The 20,727-nt window shown below is 34.1% G+C and overlaps 1 protein-coding gene across 1 annotated transcript in view; it reads right to left on the bottom strand.

Moving 5' to 3' along the window:
- Nucleotides 1-19,877, bottom strand: part of LOC105618865 — a 44,480-nt gene extending 24,603 nt beyond the window's left edge. Inside the window, exons 1-5 of the mRNA XM_012200399.1 lie at nt 19,741-19,877; nt 19,467-19,607; nt 19,140-19,372; nt 16,024-16,226; nt 3,461-3,950 (exon numbers count right to left, since the gene is read on the bottom strand). Coding sequence (XP_012055789.1) covers nt 3,461-3,950; nt 16,024-16,226; nt 19,140-19,372; nt 19,467-19,607; nt 19,741-19,877 — 1,204 coding nt within the window. The remainder of the gene's footprint in view (nt 1-3,460; nt 3,951-16,023; nt 16,227-19,139; nt 19,373-19,466; nt 19,608-19,740) is intronic.
- Between the last annotated feature and the right edge of the window lie 850 nt (nt 19,878-20,727).

The raw sequence follows: 20,727 nt of genomic DNA, 5'->3' as shown, positions 1-20,727 counted from the left end.
GGTACGGGTAGGTAGTCGTACGTCGTCTTCCTACCTACTACGTACGCCGTACGTAAACGAACGAACGACGACGAACGAACTACTACTTCTCTCTCTCTTCTCTCTCTCTCTCTCTCTCTCTCTCTCTCTCTCTCTCTCTCTCTCTCTCTTTCTGCCCTTGTTCTATTCTATACTCACGCTCTATCTTTCTCTCTCTCTTGCTTTTTCAGTAGTATATACACACCCTCATCTCCGCCTTCTTTCCGCGATCTCTTTTCGTCTACGCACATTCTGTGGCATACTGGAAAATTTATACAGTCAATTACCGACCCAGCAACACGACCTTCGAGAATGGAATATCACGAACACGAAGGGAATTCTCTCTCCAAAACCGTTGCTTCTTTCTGTTTGGCACGCTATGGTCCATCCTCCGAGATTTTCCATTCGCTAGGTGCTTAGGAAATGTCGATTCTCTGCAGGGGGACATTCCAAGCTTCGTTCAACCACGAAAGGCATAATGAGTAATCGCGATTGTTCTTGTTATCGAAGCTCTATCTCGTACATCCGATGTCGCGAAAATGTTCCGCAATCCCGAAGCGAACAAAACACGCTTCCTCAATTGTCCATTACAAGAACAAAGTTCAAAAAAAACGTTGCTTATGTTTTGTAATAAACGTGTGTATTAACGAATGTATACAATTGTTTATATAACATTTGAATTTTTTATATTCATTCGGAAACTTAAAACTTGCAAGGGATATGCATTCTCGTGCGTGTTTTTCCAACTTGCTACGGCTATAGTTAAGAAGCCCCGAGATTGCTCGACACATTCATATGGCTTCAGTCGATGCATCGATTTGCATGGCAATCAATAACGGTGAATATGACATCCATGTGAAATACTTTTACAGTGACAAATAGCAAAGTACTTAACATACTAATAAATCTGTTAATCCCTAAATTAATCTTTAAATAATCCACATATGAGCTAATAATGATAGTTTTTAATTCGCACGCAATACAAGGGAAAAAAGCAAATTGAGCAATGCTAGGGGCGTAATAGAACGTAAGGGAGACACAAAATAAAAAAGAGGGATTTATTTTATGTGTGTACAATAGACTTTAAAAGCTTTTCTTGCTGTTGAATGCGCTGTGAATATCAAATTGCTATGGTAATTTAGGTACATTACATTTCCTTCGTTTTAAAATATTTACTTCGAGTTACAATCTAATAAAAGAGAAATTAGGCTCGTTAAAATATTAAAATTTAATATATTTAAGAAAATAGAAAAATTTATTTCAAAAATAAAAATTTATCATTTCTGATTATATTAAAAGCAATTTGATAAATAGATACATATATTCAAAATTTGATATTTAGAATAAAAGAGGAATCAGACTCGTTAAAATATTAAAACTTAACAAATTCAAATATTAAGAATTAACAAATTTAAGAAAATAAAAAAATTTGTTCTAAAAATAAAAATTTATAATTTTTATATTTATTAAAAACATGTAATAAATATATATTTTCAAAATTTGATTCAGAATTAATTGTGAATTAAGTGTGAATGTCGTTATAAACTTTATATAAATGCTTATAACTTTTTTACATCACAAATGATTTAAAATTTAATTAATTTATTTATTAATAACAATTTATTTCTTGCACATATAAAAATGTCCGAAAAATTAAATCAATCTATTAGGAAGCGGAAAAATTACAATTTTCAATGGAGCCTTCCCTTAAGCGCAAAGAGATTATCCGACGGCGTTTGTTGAATGAATGTGATGCAAAATCTGTCACACTGTTGTAACGCTGAGTCGCACAGATTAAACACTCGTCTTTTATTTCAATGGATTAGCTGGCTAGATCGATCACCATTGGAAACCTCGCTCATCTTTTCTCCGTTTCGCGATATTTCATAGTTCATTAACGCTTTTTTCCGCGAGAAACATTTTCAGAACCGTATTAAACACGATACGGCTAATAACACAGATACCAAGAACGGTACGGCTGTCGCCACCTCACGATTACGTAAAAACTTTTCCGCATGCACATCAGTATCGAACCGTGCGAATCCCTTGCTACGACTCGAATACGTACTATACATTCGGTCTCATTATTGCCAATAACTGAGCCTACCGTTATTCTCGAGTAAGAACGTGCAGACAATTCTATTTCTTTTTTCAAGTAAAATATTTCTCGCAAGTAGGATATAGTATTTAAATTAATTACTACGAATGATTTGTTAAAAATTCAATATGCTTTATTCGATCTTAACTCCGATTCGAGAACTTTAATTAACCATTCTTCAAGTATTATATCTATGATTTGTGATTATTCCGATATCACTCCCAATTTTATATAATGTTGCATGCCGTAACCCATTGACCGTCATAAAATATCATGCATAGACTTTTACGCATCAGTTTCAGTTCAGTTGAGTTCAATTTTCGATGCCATGGGTATCAGAAAATATATACAGTGAGAGCAAAAAGTATTCGTATCAGGAAATTTTTTATAAAAAAAGTTTTATTTGTAAAAAATAAACATTAATTAGCAATTTTATACAATAAATATATTCTGTTTTAACAACAATGTTTTAAGCAAATGAACTTCGCATATATTCCTGATTTTAGAAGCTAAATTTCTCGATTACGAATATTTTTTGAGCATTCAAACAAGAATTTTTAATTTTCCCTTATTTTTCAGATGATATATTTTCTATAATTAATACACATCTTTTCGGTATATATAATTTTAAGAAACATACTCTATTTTATTCTTCATGAATAAATTAAATTGTTAATTACCCAGCAAGAAAAGATCGTTCAACACAAATTAAACGTCGAATTGACGTCGAATTTGTGTTGAAATCATCGTATCGATATCGATTCGACGTCAATTCGATGACTCATTTCTCGCTGGATAATATTTACTTTTTAAAAATAAAGTTTTTTTAAAAAATATTTTCTCTGTACGAATACTTTTTGCACTCACTGTATCTTACTTTTCAAATCAATCGCAAAGAAACACAGATTTTACCGTTGACTTAAATTTTACCGCGTAAAGTTTAATATCTTGTTGACAATTATTACCGTTTAATGAATAAGTTTATGATTATGGTAAAAGTTTGCAGTTAATCTTATCGAAAAAAAAATATAGATTTATGATTTTTAATTGTGATTAGATTTGTGTGTCTATAAAAGCTCCACCAATGTAGATTAATTTTAACTTGATTTAATTTATTTGTCATCCTTTTCCTAGTTCTAAAAATTAAAAAAAATAATTAAAAATTAAAAATCAAATTGCGATTAAAGTTAATCTACATTGATAGAAATAGACATTAGACACACGAATATAATCATAATTAAAAATTTAAATTTATTTTCGATAAGACTAATTTGTAAAGTTTTGATGGAACTGAGTCTAAGCAGCGAAATTTGAACTCGTCTTGAAAGAAGATAAGAGTTTTACCTTGTGGGAATGCGGCTGCCAATCCATGCTCGAGCGCATGATGCGTATGAGCGTGTGGAGTGAGGGCGAAATGCGACGGCAAACCGGGATGTGCACCGGGATGCGGATGTGAGTGAGGATGCGGATGGGTGCCAACTCCCATCGGATGACCGTGTGGATGGTATTGATGAGGGTTTCCGGTCGAGGCGCAGGTTGCGCCCGCCGCTTTCAGGTAACCCGCCATATTCAGGCAGCCCGCAATACGAGAAACCAGTTCACCCGCCACCGCGCCGTTGTTATCACGCTCCCTTATCGCGTGACTCCCTTCGTTCTGGTTGCTCGGCCACCAGCTGTTCTCTACCCGATGAACAGCGCTGTTCGCGTATAATGGTCGCCTTGCGCTGTCCTCCGATAGAAAGTCTTGGCGTGAAGTCTTGCGCTGTCCTCCGATAGGAGGTTTTGGCGTGAAGTCTTGTGGCAATACACTGCCGTAATGATAATCTTCCTTTATCTGTAAAAGAATCAACGTTTAGTAAAATTTCACATGATTGTCGGCTTTTGCAATTTTAATTTTGTTAGCCGTAAGATAGCCGATTAATCGATTTTGTTAGCCGAAGTGATAATTAATTGAACTGATTTGTCATGAAAATTGCAGATAAAGAGCTCTAACAATCTTTCTTAACGCTTGGGAATAAAAAAATAAAAGTAATAGAGTTCAACGTCTCAGATTTGAAAATTTTCTAAGTTTCCGTGGATTTAAATTCTATCTAGACAGAAACTCATTGAAAATTATAAAACTATTCCAAAACTCTGAGGAGAGAAAATTTTAATTTTTGAAATATATGGAATAAAAGTGAAAAGTGAAAAACCATTGTGGTCTTTCATTTGTGCATGTCATATTTTCATTAATAACACAAATCGTGTTTCCCTTAATACACATAATTTGATTTTTCTATCCTTTACTGCATAATCATTCTTGTCATTCTTGTTCAAGTTAATTTTCATCACATTTACAAGTAAACAATTATTATAAGTAATTTTGACGTACTTTAATATCTTTAGAAAACATATGTAAAATGTGTAATAAAAAAAAATATCATTATTCAATCAGATGCTATTAGTATTTGAAAGAAAAAGATGCGCAGGACACGAGTGATCTAATCGTGTGTACTAAGGATTAATTCGAAAATACAAAAAAGAGACCTTAATCCATCTTCTTTTCTTAATCCTATAAGAACAAGTGTTGCAAATTTGCAATGTTCACTTTAAAATTAAATTCAGGACAAATTCAGAGTAAATTCAAGATCTGTGCAAATTATACTTAAGAACTGATGTTAAAAATGTATGTAACATTGAACACTAAAGTACAGTATATTACTATCTACTTTTATTCACGAGAAATCTATACGTCGACACACACACACACACACACACACACACACACACACACACACACACACACACACACACACACAACACACACACACATTATAAAAAATAAACTATTAATTTTAATTTAAAGACGTATAGAGGATTTTCTGAGTCATACAAAAATGTTAACAAAAATTTTAATACTTTTGCATGCTTAGAAAATCTATTATACATCTTTTTTATTTTATTTTATTTAAGTTAAAATTTTTATTTTTTTACAATAAAGTCAAAAATTTTACTTCTTTTTCAAATTTTGAGAAATTATATAATATATTAATTTTTATAAAAGTATGCTACTATCTTACACATGACATGTGTAGCTCCTTTTCATCCTTGTAGTATGGCGACATCACAATATTATTTAACGTTAATGTAATTTAGTTAACGTTATATCTTCGGCAAAAATTTTGAAAGCAGTGGATCGATTCGGTGATATGTTCGAAAATAAATTTTCGAAAAATTTCGAAGTGTATATTGTGCCAATTGTTGAACAAAGAACTTTTTTTCTAAAAGGCAGAAAAGTTGTAGAGATATTGCAAATAAATTAATGAACTATGAATAATGAATGAACAGTGAATTTGTTAAAAACTTGTTAAAAATAAGTATTATAGAGATTCGTATATGCTAATTCGTTCGCGATACAAAAAGAAAAATTTTGAATAATTTTTTTCATTATTTATTTGCTTTTTTATATTTTTAGAGGTAGCAAAAGAGACTTGCCGCTCAGTACAATTAACTCACAATCTGTAGATCCACGTTCAATCCCACCTAGACGGTTTTTCATGTTTAAGCCGAAAATTACTTTATCTGATGATTAAGAGATCTTTGATTATCAGTTCCGTTCCGATCCGACGTTTAATTGTAGATCCTATATAGATCCACTGATATTATAGTTGAACATTAAGCTAACAACCTAATTGCGAAAAAATCTATTGTTATTGAAATCTCATTAGAGACCCTATGCTATACGCAGGAGTTAAAAAAATGTATTATTACTATAACAAAAAAAGAAACAATCGAAACAATCAACATTCGTTGAAACTGTTCCAGCAATCTTATTCTGTAACTTTTAACGCAGGTTTCATTATCATTGTAACGTCATTGCACAGCATTTTTATCATGATATTTAAATATGCTCGTTTAAACAGATATTTTAATATCTATATAGAGATTCCGTTTTTGAGATTACTTTTTAATAAAATAAAATCCTATCATCTATCAAATCCTATCAGCTATGTATAATATTGATGTTTTCCACACGTATTTATTTCGAGTAATTCTTGAAATTTTGTAAAATAATTTGCATCAATGTAAGAATTGCAGTTGTCTTATGAAACATCTATGACATGAATTACGCTAATCCTAATCGGAGGAGGGGAGTATCCAACAGAAACAATCCAACTTTTTTTAATCTAGTAGGAACGTATTTAAATGTATCTCATTCCAAAATGAAGAAGATAAAATAAATTTTTTTTAAATGGCGATTTTTGAAAATTTTATAAAATTAAAATTTTGAATTTTCCATAAATTTTTCATTATTGATAATCCGCGAAAAAAAATATTGCACAAATCAGTTTAATTTTGATTTGAGATATACATTTTTATAAATAAAAAATTGATTGTCTATACTTCAGATGACTAGGATTGGTGCAATTCATATCGCAGGCATTTTATAACATGGTATACGATGCGCAACTCTTATAATAGCTGTATGTCCGATATTTATTGTGTATGTACGTAAAATCTATAGTGCATGTAATATATGCTAGAAAATATCGAAACACAACCAATATTGACGCACATCACTTCAAAAAATTTGAAGAATTACTTGAAGTACAAATAAATACGTAAAAAAAATCTCAATACTTTTTTTATTTTAATTCCTAAAAATCTCTCTCTCTCTCTCTCTCTCAGAATATATTTTAACTATTCATTTATCCAAAACGTATCATTTGCTAAAAGGAAATATTTTATTACGCAACGCTGATCTACCTTGTGGATTTGATGATGTATTAATACGACAAAGCGTTGACAATATCCCAGGGAACTTTTTTTTCGTAGCTCGACTCGTCAGATCTTGCCGCTAATTTTCTTTTTCTCTAATGTCCAAAATAGTATTCTATGTATCTTCGGTTAGATACAAGAAGGAGATACAACTAATGATTTAAGAAAGGAAATAAGGGGGTGTAACTTCAGGTAGATTGGTCTCTGTCGATCGACGTTAGCATCGGTGTTAACGAAATAATTTCGCACAAGTTGTTTAAAGAAAATGAAATCGAATACAGTCGATGAATCATGCCAACATCACTTTGACAAAATCACACTTAATATCTGTTCTCATATAATAATATTTAACATCTATCACTGTATTATGCACATCACTACGATCCTCACTGAGACACTGTTCTGCAGTTACTGATTTATTCCTTCACGCCTGGAACTACACATTCCGAATCTATAATTTTCTTTTATTCCGCTGTCTCTCAACTGTCACTTTTTTCTACCTGATACCAATAGAAGACAGGTTTCTGTTTTCTTGAAAAAGAAAACTGACCGGTGGTGGGGAGCGCATAAATGGCTAGTTTTGTCCAGTTTCGGAACACAAATGGAAACATCATGACGAATCCGAACTACGAAAAGGCTTATTAAATAATTTAACCATTAGGTTATAACCTTTACTTAAAACAAAGATGAGTGACATATGTAAATTATTTTGCAATAATTGTGAAGTCCGTGCGAATCGATCGTTTACGAAATTCGTTAAGAAAAAACAAAATCACATTAATCGACATTGATCAATATGTTAATATCACGGTTCAACATACATAATGATGAAAAAATACGACTGTGTTGGCTCGATTGGTTCGATTATCTCTTTACATAACATGAAACGCGGCGAAAAGTTGGAGTCTAAAGGTTTATTCTTTGTGATTAAACTAGTGTACTTAAAATGAAGTAGATATAATTTGAAATTTAGCGAAAACAAGGTAGTGTTAGTGTATCTAATGAGCGACAAAGAGCAGATCTAACGTACTGTTAAATCGACGGTCACCGTCACGTGCTAAACCGGAAGTATCTGATGGAGTGGGGAAGAAGCGTGCCGAAAAGTCGGCTTTAGCCGCGTGAAACTTAACTCGGCGCTAAACGCTTAAATAAACTTCGAGATGCGTTTTTATCCGGCCGGGAAAGGGAGACGCGACGGGGAAAGGAACCGGGAGGCAGACGCGCCACGTAGGTAGGTATGTTTACACGGGGGCATTATGGCGGATAATGTTTGTTATAGGCGTCTATGCCGCGCAGCCGCGAGAGGCGAGACTATCCGACGTTAAAAGGCCAGCTTGGCCGATCCGCTTACGGCGGATGAGGCTTAAATTGAGTGAGAGATAGTGAACTCCCTGTGCAACGAGTACGACGCGCGAATGCCGCGTGCGGCTGTTGCACATGTCGTTGCGCATCGTCTGTTCGTTGGTAATCTAAGCGACAACCCCGTGATAATTCTTATATAGATACTCGCGCTTATGCTAACAACAAGTAAGAGAGCGTTGCGATGTATTGTATGATAAGGTTTGGAGTCATATCCCCCGGCAAATTCTGCCGTAGATAGGTACGCATCTCTCTGGTTGGTGAGAGAGAAAATAACTTCACGCCTGCTGTCTCAGATGGAATTTACTTGATGCTTCAAACACTTCGAAATTGACTTTGATTGACCGATCAGAAAAATTTTACTAATTCTCAATCAAAGAAATCTCGATCATATTTAATATCTAAATTCGACAGCTATCATAACTTGTTTCATTCCTAGTTAGGCATAATTCAATTTTAAATATATGGATATTTATTGATTACTGGAACACAAGAGAAGTTTTACAAATCTATTCTATATATCGATTGCTTCAAAGTATTTGTAGCATCAAGTGCTTCAGTCTTCTATGAGTTGTAGATTAGGTTAATGCTACTGTTTCGATTTATCATATAACGCAATTTTAATAGATATAAAATTCAAGTCAGCACGCGATTGTAAATGAAATCTTTTAAATGTTTAAATTAAGGAAATGATAATTATTTGCAGAACATTTAATTGTATTCGATTTAAATATATCATCGATTATGTTGCAATAGTGTCATGAGAGCATTACGAATAAATGAGGGAATCTCTAACATCGTTAATGCACTCGACTGTATATTATCTATCGGTTACCAAGAACTTACGTTACGTTAAATCAAAACCGTTTCTGTAATATTCATTGAATTACTCGACTTGAGTTGATTTTTTATTCTGTTTCCTGAATATATGAATACTACATTTAAATCCAGAATTCATTTCTTAATATCCTACATGTAAATAATTTATTAGTCTACATTAATCTTATGACATATCTATAGGATGGAGTTGTAATAGTTGACAGAATAGAGTTTAAAGTTGACATAGTTCTGATGCTAAGATGTCGCAGTGAGTAAAATCACTATGAGAGAGATTTGAAGATTTACAGTTCGGAATTAAATTTTGATTCTAAAATACATTATGCGCGAATTATGACTTGCACGCAATACTTATCGCGCGATTATGTAAGTTCTTGTTGACAATTTGCACAATTGGTGCGTGTATAGATACATAGTAAATAAATGTTAACTTGACTAACGAAATGAATTTCACGAAACTTTTACAGATTATTACGTGATCCTTTAATGTCATCATAATTATAATTCCGAGAGTCATAAGATATGTGTCTCCCATATAAATAAATAAGTAAAGATAACAGTTACGATTGTCTTAATTATGTTTACCTACAACGTTTACCTAAATGAAAAAGATAAGGTAGATAATGCTGTTAAAATTCTTTCTATTACTCTCTATTTTTCTCTTTGAATGTTAAAAGATCGTAGAAAATCTTTACATACCTAATATCCCTAGGGACACAATTCCTGCATGGAAAAAGCTAGATGTCTGTAAATGTACGTATTTTAGAATATTTTTCTAATATTTGACACGAAAATGAAAAAGTAAGTCAATGAAATGTTTCAATCGATATGATTAATACAAATAAATGAAATATATTCTTTCATTATGACTCACTTCGCAGCGATATTATTTTTTTGCGATAAAATTTTTTGGCATACGGTAAAATATATTAAGGCTCCTGACTGTCCATCACGAATATTCAGATTGACGTCAAAAGCGAAAAAACATATAATAAAAATTCTTGCAAAATATATTAAAATAGAAATATATTTCAATAAAACAATATTTACAATTGATACAGTACATTTGTAAAACATATCGAAAACTCTCCTTTTATTTCGGAATAAAATAAAATTTATATTTATTTGAATTCGACAGTTGTTACATATCTTGTTTCGTTTTCTGTAACTAGGTGTACAATTTAATTTCAAATATGTGATTATTTATTAAATACTGAAATACAAGAAGAATTTTCAGTCACTTTATATAAATCTATTCTCTGATTGCAAATTTTTTTTTTAAATACTCACATTTTTTAATTAATTTGCAAGAATTTTCTTTATATTTTTTTTTCACTTCTGATGTCATAATCCAAGATGACTGCCAAGTGAATAAGAGCCTTAAGTACATTTATTGTTACACTTATTGTTAATCTTTTTTCCAATTTCGAAAATATATAGTTATTCATTGATTATCAAAATATAAAACATTTACAAATCTATTCTATTGATTGTGAATGTCATTTTATAAAAAATATTTATATTTTAATATAGTTTGCAAGGATATGCTTAATTTTTCATACTCTTTCATTTGTGCAAAATCACACTTTAGATTTCGATAAGGTTTCGATCGCATGAAAACTCGAAACTCGAAATCGATAGCTTCCGTGTACGTGATCTTGTGATTGGACGGCACGATCGATATTCGATTTCACTGGTTTATCGGTGTTACTTCCGCGAAAATCGTGCCGACGACGTTAAACACCTCAAAGCTCGCGAAAGCCGATTAGCGTCGTCGCCGTCGGGACGATTTCGGTGAAATGCGAATACTACCGGAAAAACTTTGACATCCTCTCTACAAAGGGGGTGGAAGTACGGGAACGATTGTCCAACGATTAAACATCGAGGACGATTTCGCATTCTTTAAAAGCGGCTCGAATCGTTACGCTCGTTTATGGGTTAATCCTTTCGCTGTAAAGGACGATCGTGGTACTCTAATATGTCGCCATAGTGGTATTTCCAAAATAATCCTCTCACGTTAATTGGATTGAAAAGAGCTGACGGCTTGTGATTTCAGCAACCTTCCTCAAGGTAGATATTAACATTAATCTCTGACGGCCCGTTAAACGTAACTTTTTTTTTATTTCAACGATGATTATTAATGTTGACGAATGTTAAATCACTTCTATTTCCCGATTAAAAATTAACTGCTCTAATTAATATTTATTAGCAAGAGTTTGAAGAAGATTAATTATTTTTAAACTCTAAAAATTCATTCTATATTCTAGAATTAATATAGTTATACAATCTGTTTAATATATTTGTAAATTTAATTATTTTATATTATTTATAATTATTTTATAACATATAATATAATTTTTTTTCAATCAAATTGATGATAAAAAATTTCGACAAAACAATATCACATTGTATCATATATACGGAAATAAATTTATGTAAAAATTAATGAACTTTTATCATCTTCAAGCTTTTAAATTTTAAATGATTGGATAAATTTTTTAATAATACTCTTTAATTTTCTTAATTGATTCTCTTTCGTTCTCTACCAATTTGAATCGAGATTCGAACTTTGCAATTAATTACATAGAGTCTGTGCCTCTCAAATATAACTTTAAGTTTGATTTTTCCTAAATCTGATAAGAGTGTAAATACATAAGGCGTCATTTCTGCGCATGTATATAGTTTGAGTAAATCTCTTTTAAGTGAATCTCTTTAAAGATAATCAATTCGCGGATTAAGAAACTTGCGATGGGGTAAGAATCACGTATGATTCAGCAAGCAGTCTTATACTCAAGTAGCCGTCGCGGCCGCCATTGCATGGCACGAGCACAACTCGTTATCGAGCTAGAAAGGGTTCGATAAATTGAGAGGAAAGAAAGTTAACAAAGAAACTTCCTACGGATGACAACCGGTTCGAGGGAAGTCAAGATGGGTAGCGAAACGGATCGCGGAAAGTCGCACGAGCTTCGATTTGCACACCGTAAGTCGCCATTACTAAAGAATCTTCGCTTCCGTCGCTATCCTGGGATTATTTGTTGAATATCTGAGTAACCTTATGCATATGTATTCTAATTATTCAATCTTGACAACATAGTTATAAACATATTTATAAGTATATAGGGTGACTTCAGATTTCTTATTTAAAGTAAGTAAATTTGGAAGTAAATTCTACAAGCACTGAAATAAAAAAATGTTATATAAACAAAGACCTTTAAATGTTTCATTAAAAGTTATAACGAAAATATGTAAAAATATGTAAAATATGTAAAAAAAATTGTTTTATCTACGTTTATATTTTAAATTGCCGTTCGCATGTCAATATAAGAGACAAGTCGTTATAATTTTAAATTTCTTTTCCTTTTTTCGAGGAAGAAAACCTTGTAAAGATTTCTTCTCTTAGCAAAAATAATGACAAATTTAACAAGCTTAGTGATATGAGCAGCAGAATTAAAGAATTAGATGAGTAAAGAAAAAAATATAAATTTTGAATGATATATAGGAGGTACAATAATTACATTTGTCTTTAACAAATTCGAGCTCGACTTATCACTTTTATAAAAATATCTAAAAATCTATCTAAAAATAAAGTCTATCTAATGAAATCCCATTTAATATCCCATCTAATATATTTTTAATAATAATGCCTAATAATGCCAATAACAATCGATATCCGAGAGATTTTGCAACATGAAATATAAACATGGTTTTACAATTATAAAGAAATATTTCTCGAAAGATGACTAGTTCCGATTCACGAAGTGAATTTTGAAGAGAAATACAATAACAAGGAACAAATCAAGAAAAACGGACCAACGTAAGAACCTTGATGATGACCACTTTTAACGGAGTAGAAATAGACGAGACATTAAAACCACTGAATTGTAGCACTCATGAGGGGAAGAAAAAATAAAATGGGGAAAAAGGATGGAGACTGAGAAAGCGAGGAGAAATGAGGAGGGCTCGTGCAAGCAAGTTTGCGCAAGACTCTCGACGAATGAGAGGAAGAAGGGCCTCGTGCGGCTAAAAAAATCCATATAAAAGTGAAAAGAGGACCGGATAGGGTGACTCGTTCGAAGGGGAAGACGGCGGAAAGGGAAGGGGAGGAAAGACAAGAGGAAGAAGGATGCAACGAGAGAGAAAGAGAGGCGCTCGTTACGAGTTTGCGCATTTTATTCCTCCTCCCGTGTTCAAGCTCCGCCCTGATGTTTTCCCTCCTCCGGCTTTCCTATCCGCCCTTCGATTTCTCCTGTACCGCCGGGATCGTACTTTGTCGGCATCTCGACTCGCAATTCTGCCATCTAAACAACGGACATAGCAAAACACGCGCACCGTGTATATTGAGAAAATAGAAAATATTGCACGAGTATATAATAATACATTGTCTTAACTTATCGCGTTTTAAATTTCATACGGTTCAAAAGTAGTCTTACTGTAGCGATATTCGCATTCTTAATTATTACTTCGCAAATAATAAATTGATAAACCTTTCAATATTAGTGCTAAAACATACGATACTGCCTAGCAAAAATGTTTTCCAAGCCCTCGAATCAAAGCAATAAAGTTGCAGTTAACTTGCCAAGACAAACGCGTTCTTTTTATTGCTGTCTTTTTTTTGGACAGAAGTATTGAAAATTTATATCTAAGATTAGAAATTGAATAACCATTTTTAATAAACGAGAACGAAATGCAAAATTATTAACATGGAAATCATTTATAAATAGCTTAAGGAATTTTGATAATTTTCTGAAAACATTGATAATTAATCAAGGCAGTTAATATCTATTCAATATTATCTTACAGAATCCAATATATGTATATTAATATCCATATGATTTGTAATTTATTAGTCTTAGATGGATAGGAATGACAATTATTTGGCAATTCACCAAGCTTAGGAATTTTTATGAATCGAGATATAAATATTGTATATATCGAGATTAACATAACAGAAAAATGTAATATGCGCTAGATTTCTAATAAATTTTATTAGGAATTGACAGGTTGATATAGGGATTCTTGCTTTATGCTTTATTAGAAAAGTAAAATTTACTGTACTTTTCTGTACTAAATAAGTAATCGTCGTATAGCTATACTGTAAGATACTTTTCATAAAATAAGTTTTATGTTATTGCAATTTATTATTACTTCTTAATAAATTATCATATTATTACTTCTTTATAAATTATCATCTAATTAGAATTAATTTACTTTATCAACGGGCATATTTTGCTTTACCGCTCACAAAATTTACTTTATTGCGCGATAAAAGTACAAGATGTCTTGAAAATCGTTCGCTTATATTCGAGAATAGTATGATTCATTTTACCATAAGATAATAATTGAATGATAATACTTGACTGAATTTACTATAATATATTTTTTATGTTACACCTTCGATATTTTTTACTTTTAGGTAAGTAAAGTTTGTCATAAGTTTAGAAAAAAACAGCCAGAATATTTTTACTAGACTTGTAAGATTATTTATTCTTCTTCGTGCTACCAGTCAAATAATTGCAGACGTCAACTAGGAAATTATAAAATTTATAAAATTATTAATAGCGAATCTTCTTGGAAAATAGGTATTTTTGCGAATCGTTCTATAATCATTTTCGCATCATTTATCTCATCAACTTTATTACTTTCATTCGAGTTCCAACAGCATATTCGTGCAACCGGTTTACGGGCGCAAACATTTTTTTGGCCTCCACTTCACCTCATACCCTCCAATTCATACCTTCCAAATTCCGAAGATATCGGTCGAACTACTTTGCAAGCTACGTATCAGCGAACAGGAATTCTCCGCTGATGTCTGCATCGCAGTCAAACATCTCATTCTCTCATGGAATGTTATTTCGCCATGCGAATTATATCTTCCAATAGTATCCTCGTTGGCTACAAGTAGCACAATATAATCGTGAAACTTCATTCAAACATGTAAATGCAAAGAGAGGCGTGGTTATTTATCGAAATTACCCGCGACAGCTCGCCCACCATCGTCGAACAGACATCGTCGGCAAGCGGCAATTTCGTAAGAATACAAACAGTAAATAGAATACGAGGTAAATCATAACGCTGGCATTTTTATACCGTACTCAACTGACCGTGTATTTTACGATACATTCCGGTGTAATTCACGATTCGTGTAAGTGCTCGTTAAATTCTAACGCCACCCATATTCGCCGCTTGCTTCCCTAACGTCTCTTTGCTATTCACGTTAAAATCTTCAAGCCGCCTTCGCGTTTGCAAACGCATCGTTTTACGACTGTCTGGTAACGCCATCGCGAATCTTCGACGGCATTCGCGATCCTCTCGATTGATCGACGATCGAAAGGCGAATCGAAAAAGCAAAAATGAAAAACATCGATAGATATTTCGAACAGCGTTTTCTCAGCTGTCGGATATAAAAAAAAATTGTGTGAGTCTCACGGTCGCCTTTGTCGTATCTCCCGATTCCTCAGTTCGCGCAGAACGGATTCGTCCTAAGAAAGATCCTCTTCTTCTTTTTTTTTTTCTTTCATTTCCCCTTCGTTTTTTCAAAGGATCATTCTCTTCTCATCCTCCCGCTCTCACTGTCTTCGCGAGGCTCACGGGAGCGGCGGTCGATAATAAACGATATGCGTCACACAGGCTCGCGAAATATTAAATACAGTCGCGCATTTATGACGACTCCGGTGAGAAAGAGAGGGCCCGATCGTTGGGCCCTCGGAACTTAGTGGGGGAAAAAGAATCAAGAAGAAGGCAGAGAGCGGGCAGAGAAAGAAAGGGCGAGCGTGCGAAGGAAGCGGGTGTTCTTCCCCCTCCCCCCCCCCCCTCCCCGTCGACGAATTTATAGAGGAGAAATTAGGAGGTTTATAGAAGCTGTGCGCGGTAGCTAACCGTAGATCATCATTAGAGGCCCAACTGGGCTGCTATGTGCGGATACATATGTGCCGCGGGTCCAGCCACATATTTACCTGGCCACAGCGACCGACAGTCCGACAGGTATGCCGATGCGGCGTGGAGACTGGAGAGCACACGCGTGTTAGAGGCGCGGTCCCTCTCGTGCGTGTGCCTATTGCCTCGTGTTCGGGATAATATGCGGTAGGATTGGTAAGAACTTCTACAGCGCGCGAGAATATTTTTCTCCGACGTTCCGATGCGTTTACGTAGCCGTTACCTGCGGAACAAACCCGCAAGATGAACGGAGACTCGGATAAATTGATCGGTATAGAAAAATTACCGACCTAATTTAATAAAAAAAATATATATATATTATTCCTCAAATGTGAAAATATCTCTAGAAGTGAAATTAAAATTTGAAAGTAAAATTTTGTAATAAATTAGATAGTTACGGGAATTCTATCTAAGTAACAAAAGTTTAATAACAAAAATTAAATAAGCAAATGTTATAATAATAAATTTGGATGTATAGACAAGGTATTTACAGGTTTCGAGTGACAGAATAATTCACAGAATAATAAAAAGTATAATAGAAAGTATTCACAGAATAATAAAAAAACATATACATAAGTATAAAAATCAATATTTATGAAAACCTCCATTGTTGTTTTCATTATAAAAATACTCTATGTCGACCATTTTTTCTGTAAAGTGTTCAGCTCTTCGATAGAAAAGCACTTTGGATATTTGTCAACAAATGTGTGAGAAGAATTGTTGAAAGAACTTATTGATTTTAAACTTATTTATCAGAAGTTTTTTCATGTTGCTAAAAATACTATTTGTCAAAGCTGTAACTTTTTTCTGAATATTTTACATCGCTTTCTTATTAAAAAAATAACACAATTTTGAATACAATAATTATTAGTAGAAAAATAAAAGTTTTTCAAGTATGTTTTCTCTTCCTTGTTGTTTTATATTTCCTTTTTTTCTGCAAGCAACTAAAAAAATGACAATTTTTTATTTATGCCATAGCAAGTGAAACGATATGCGTTAAAAATCGAGTTCAATTTCAGAGCATGGAAAGTTATGAAAGGCAGCTTTACTGTACTACTTAATTAGGGTAGAAGTGAAACTCACATTAATTGTGAGCGAGATAATTTTTCCCTTTTTTAAGACTCTCATCGTAAATTACGATTTATCTGTGATATCCAACGAGCTCGTCTTTGTGAGCGCGCGAGCGCGCGAGCCCGTCGTATTTTTCTTCGTTGCGTGCCACTGTCGTTACGACATGAAATAAATGCTTGTGCATGTACAAAGCACATATATGAAGGTATATAGTTAGTTATTAACGGCGCATGCTGTGAGATTCCACGTTACACCGAGCTCTCTCCGGAAAGGCGTGAGTGGAAGAGGAGAAAGCGAGAGAGGATGGGAGCTTTCAGTTACGTGAATTTCGTTTCGAGAAAACTTACTGCACGTTGGTGGATAGGGTGTATATAGAATGCACAAAGGCTCTGGGCACGGCAGCGAGACTGCTTTGTGAGAGTCCTAATGGACGCTGGGTAATGATGTCGACGAAAGATTGTACTTCATGCTTAATTCTATCGCCTTGGTACTCTATCTGTACAAGGAATTTTCGCCGGAAATTTCGCTCTGTTATAATGTCGCATTAAGCACATGACGGCTTTACTAAAATACCGTAAAGATCATAAAATACCGCGTACGATACGGGAGCACAAAGCGTTATCAATTATTGTCCAATCTCACTATGAGTCGATAATAACATACGACTTATTCTATGATTTATTACGTTTGAGTATTGTAAAGGATGCACTTTAATTTGACAGTCTGTAAATTAATTTAATTCTAAAGTAACATTGATTTATTAGTCCGTCAGGTTGAGCCGATAAATTAAATAATTACGAGATTTAGCATTATCCCTCGCGCTGAGTGCGCGGTTAACGTTACTCGCATGTTCATTGCGCATGAGGCATGCTTCCTCGCGCGTGAAACGTCTATGAGTACTTAATCAAAATGTTGTAATCGTGGCATTAAAAAATTCCAAGATCTATCCCCGTGTATGTGTGTGTGTGTATGTGTGTGTGTGTGTGTGTGTGTGTGTGTATGTGGATATTCAAAGTATGACTCGCGCGTAACGGTGCGACTAACAATTGGCAATAAAGGGCAATCGGTAGGTCTTTCATGGAATAGCGGTATATTTTTACGGCCAAGTAACGTACCCTTGCTTACCAGGAGAGAAGAATCTCGCCGGAAAGAAGTGAAAGGACGACGTACGCTGGGTATCCACGGATCCCGGCTATTAGATACGGTCCGGCACCATTACGAAATGTTCATAACATAACGAATTATCGGTATCCGTGCGTCATCATCGCCATTATAATTCTTCTTCTAGGTCTCCAATTAACCTCGTCGATGCCTTTCATCCAATCGCCATCCGTTGATGTATTCCGTTATCACTCGCTATTACGGAATGTGTCTGTACACGCGAATCTATTTGGTCGTAATTGGATCCGAAGTAAGCAATTTTACAGCTTATTTGATAACTCTCATGATAAGATTTACGATTCTTTATTCATTATTGTGTAAGAAAAAAACAACAAAAGTATTGTGACAGCGGTTACTATTGTCTGATTCCACCATGACCAGATTTTTGGGACTTTGAGAAACACTTCAGGCTAATGGTGCCATGACGCCCACAAACCGTCTTAGATATTTAGTTGAGTCCTTTCACAATCTGATTTCTTAAATGAAAATTCCAATTCGTAATCTATCAAAAACAAATCTGTATATTATTCAAAGAACAGTCTGTTAAAAAAGACTTTTTTCCCCATTAATGAAAACGTAAAAAAGTGAATCTTATAGATTTCAATCTGCTGAATGAACGATGCTACTGTTAGTTTTTATTGAAAATGTGGAGAACATCGTTATTTTTCAGTGTAAAAGTCCTATTTTTCAATGAAAATAAAATCTTTTACGTTTCCATTAGTGGAAAAAAAACAATCTTTTTTTTGTTCTTTTTTCAATCTTCAAAGTTAAACGTAAATTTTACTGGATATTGTACAAAAATAAATATCTCAATTCTCAAGTCTTTTCGTTGAACTTTTAACAGCTACATCCATCTCGGTTTTCTCAAGAGTATTTCAAGCCACGACTGTGCTCAATAATATACGGTTCGTCCAGTGATACATGAAGTGGCGGTTAGTGGCAACCAACAGTTTGGCGAAGCGACGGAAAAGCGGCATGGCGTCTGTCGTGCTTCCGCAAAGCAGCATACCTCTACTTCTACCTGGCCCAGAGGGGTATGACGCAGTCCAGGGCCGGTCTGCCGCAGAAACTGCTAAATCTCCCGTAGTAGTGGTAAACACCATCAGTGTAAGCCGCAAATCCTGGCTTAACCCGAGCCTATGAATTGGTTAAAGGTCGCGTTAACTGGGCTCGTCCCGTGTCACCAACGAGAAGAAGCGCCGCGGCTCTTTCTCCCTTAGGTATTACATACCTTCGTTTCTTCATACTGATCTCGTCTTTCATGTCCTTCGGATTCTCCTCTGGCGCTTTCTGAGAGAGAAGAGTCCTAATTGGCGAAACCGAAAGATTTCGTTCGAGATCCTTGCTTGGATTATCATCGATAGCTATGTATCTATAAATAGACACACCCATTTGCTTCCGAATGCAGGGATAAAATATTGTTCGGTCGAAACGCGCACCTCCTTGGTAAGGGTTAAAAGCATCGTTGACGATTCTTTAAGTATCGGGAGTTAAGCGTGAATAACGCGGTCCTTTGATCGTCAGGTATGCCGTGCACCCGCATTTCTATGTAAAGCTCGTTACCAAACTCCCGGCTTCGACCGGATGCTGCGATCAAATAACGAGCCTCCGATTCAGTCAGAGATGCAAGTAGTAATCTCATTATTTGTCGAACGTGTGTCGCTACAATGAATGATTCCTATGTAGTCGTTTTTCGCATGTTTTCGCCCACTCGCTTCATATTATATCCATTCATTCGATTGGTATTCAAAATCGACTTATTGAAGAAAATTATTTGAAGTAAATGAAAATGCCATTTCTATTATATTCTGTTTGAAAAGTAACATTTCTGTTATGTTACTGTCTTCTTTTACTGTCAGATCTACATTAGGAGTATGTGAACCGTTTCTTGAAATTCCTGTGAAAACGCCAGTGCCAATTTGTGTAATCGCTCAAGGACTATTCGAGAAACAATATAAGATGATGTTTTAAGTAACAAGATTTTCCGTGTTGATAGCTGGTTCCTTATAAATCGATTGGCATTCGCCAAAGTGTCACAACATATGTTTTGCTGGATCATCGCTGAGAACTAAAACTAAGATTATATGTAGATTATCGAGCTTCATTTAATTTTACTAATGCCGCGTAAGCTCATACGATTTCGAGAACAAAAGTTAGCGCACAAAGAAATCTTTATCCCTTACTTTACAAATGCCATTTATTGACGTGTGTACAGAACGTATACAGACATATGTGACAGAATCTCATTAATTATTGATTTTTACGATTGATGTATTTTTCATGAATGAATTTAATTTTCAACATAAGTGTTTGAATTCTGTAAGAAGCTTTCATTACTGATGTGAACCTGGCGCTCAACTTTATCAAAAATAAAAATTAATACTACAGGCCGTTGTACTTCGTTTGTACCTCAAACAGTTAAACAAAAAGTGAAAAATAAAAAATGGCCAGCGCGCAACTTTAAAATTTTTTAATTTCATTTAAGCCATTCC

Source organism: Atta cephalotes (genome assembly GCF_000143395.1).
Source record: "Atta cephalotes unplaced genomic scaffold scaffold00018, whole genome shotgun sequence".
Taxonomy (NCBI): domain Eukaryota; kingdom Metazoa; phylum Arthropoda; class Insecta; order Hymenoptera; family Formicidae; genus Atta; species Atta cephalotes.
The sequence above is the reverse complement of the archived record's forward strand: the minus strand, read 5'-3'. Positions and strand labels throughout refer to the sequence as shown.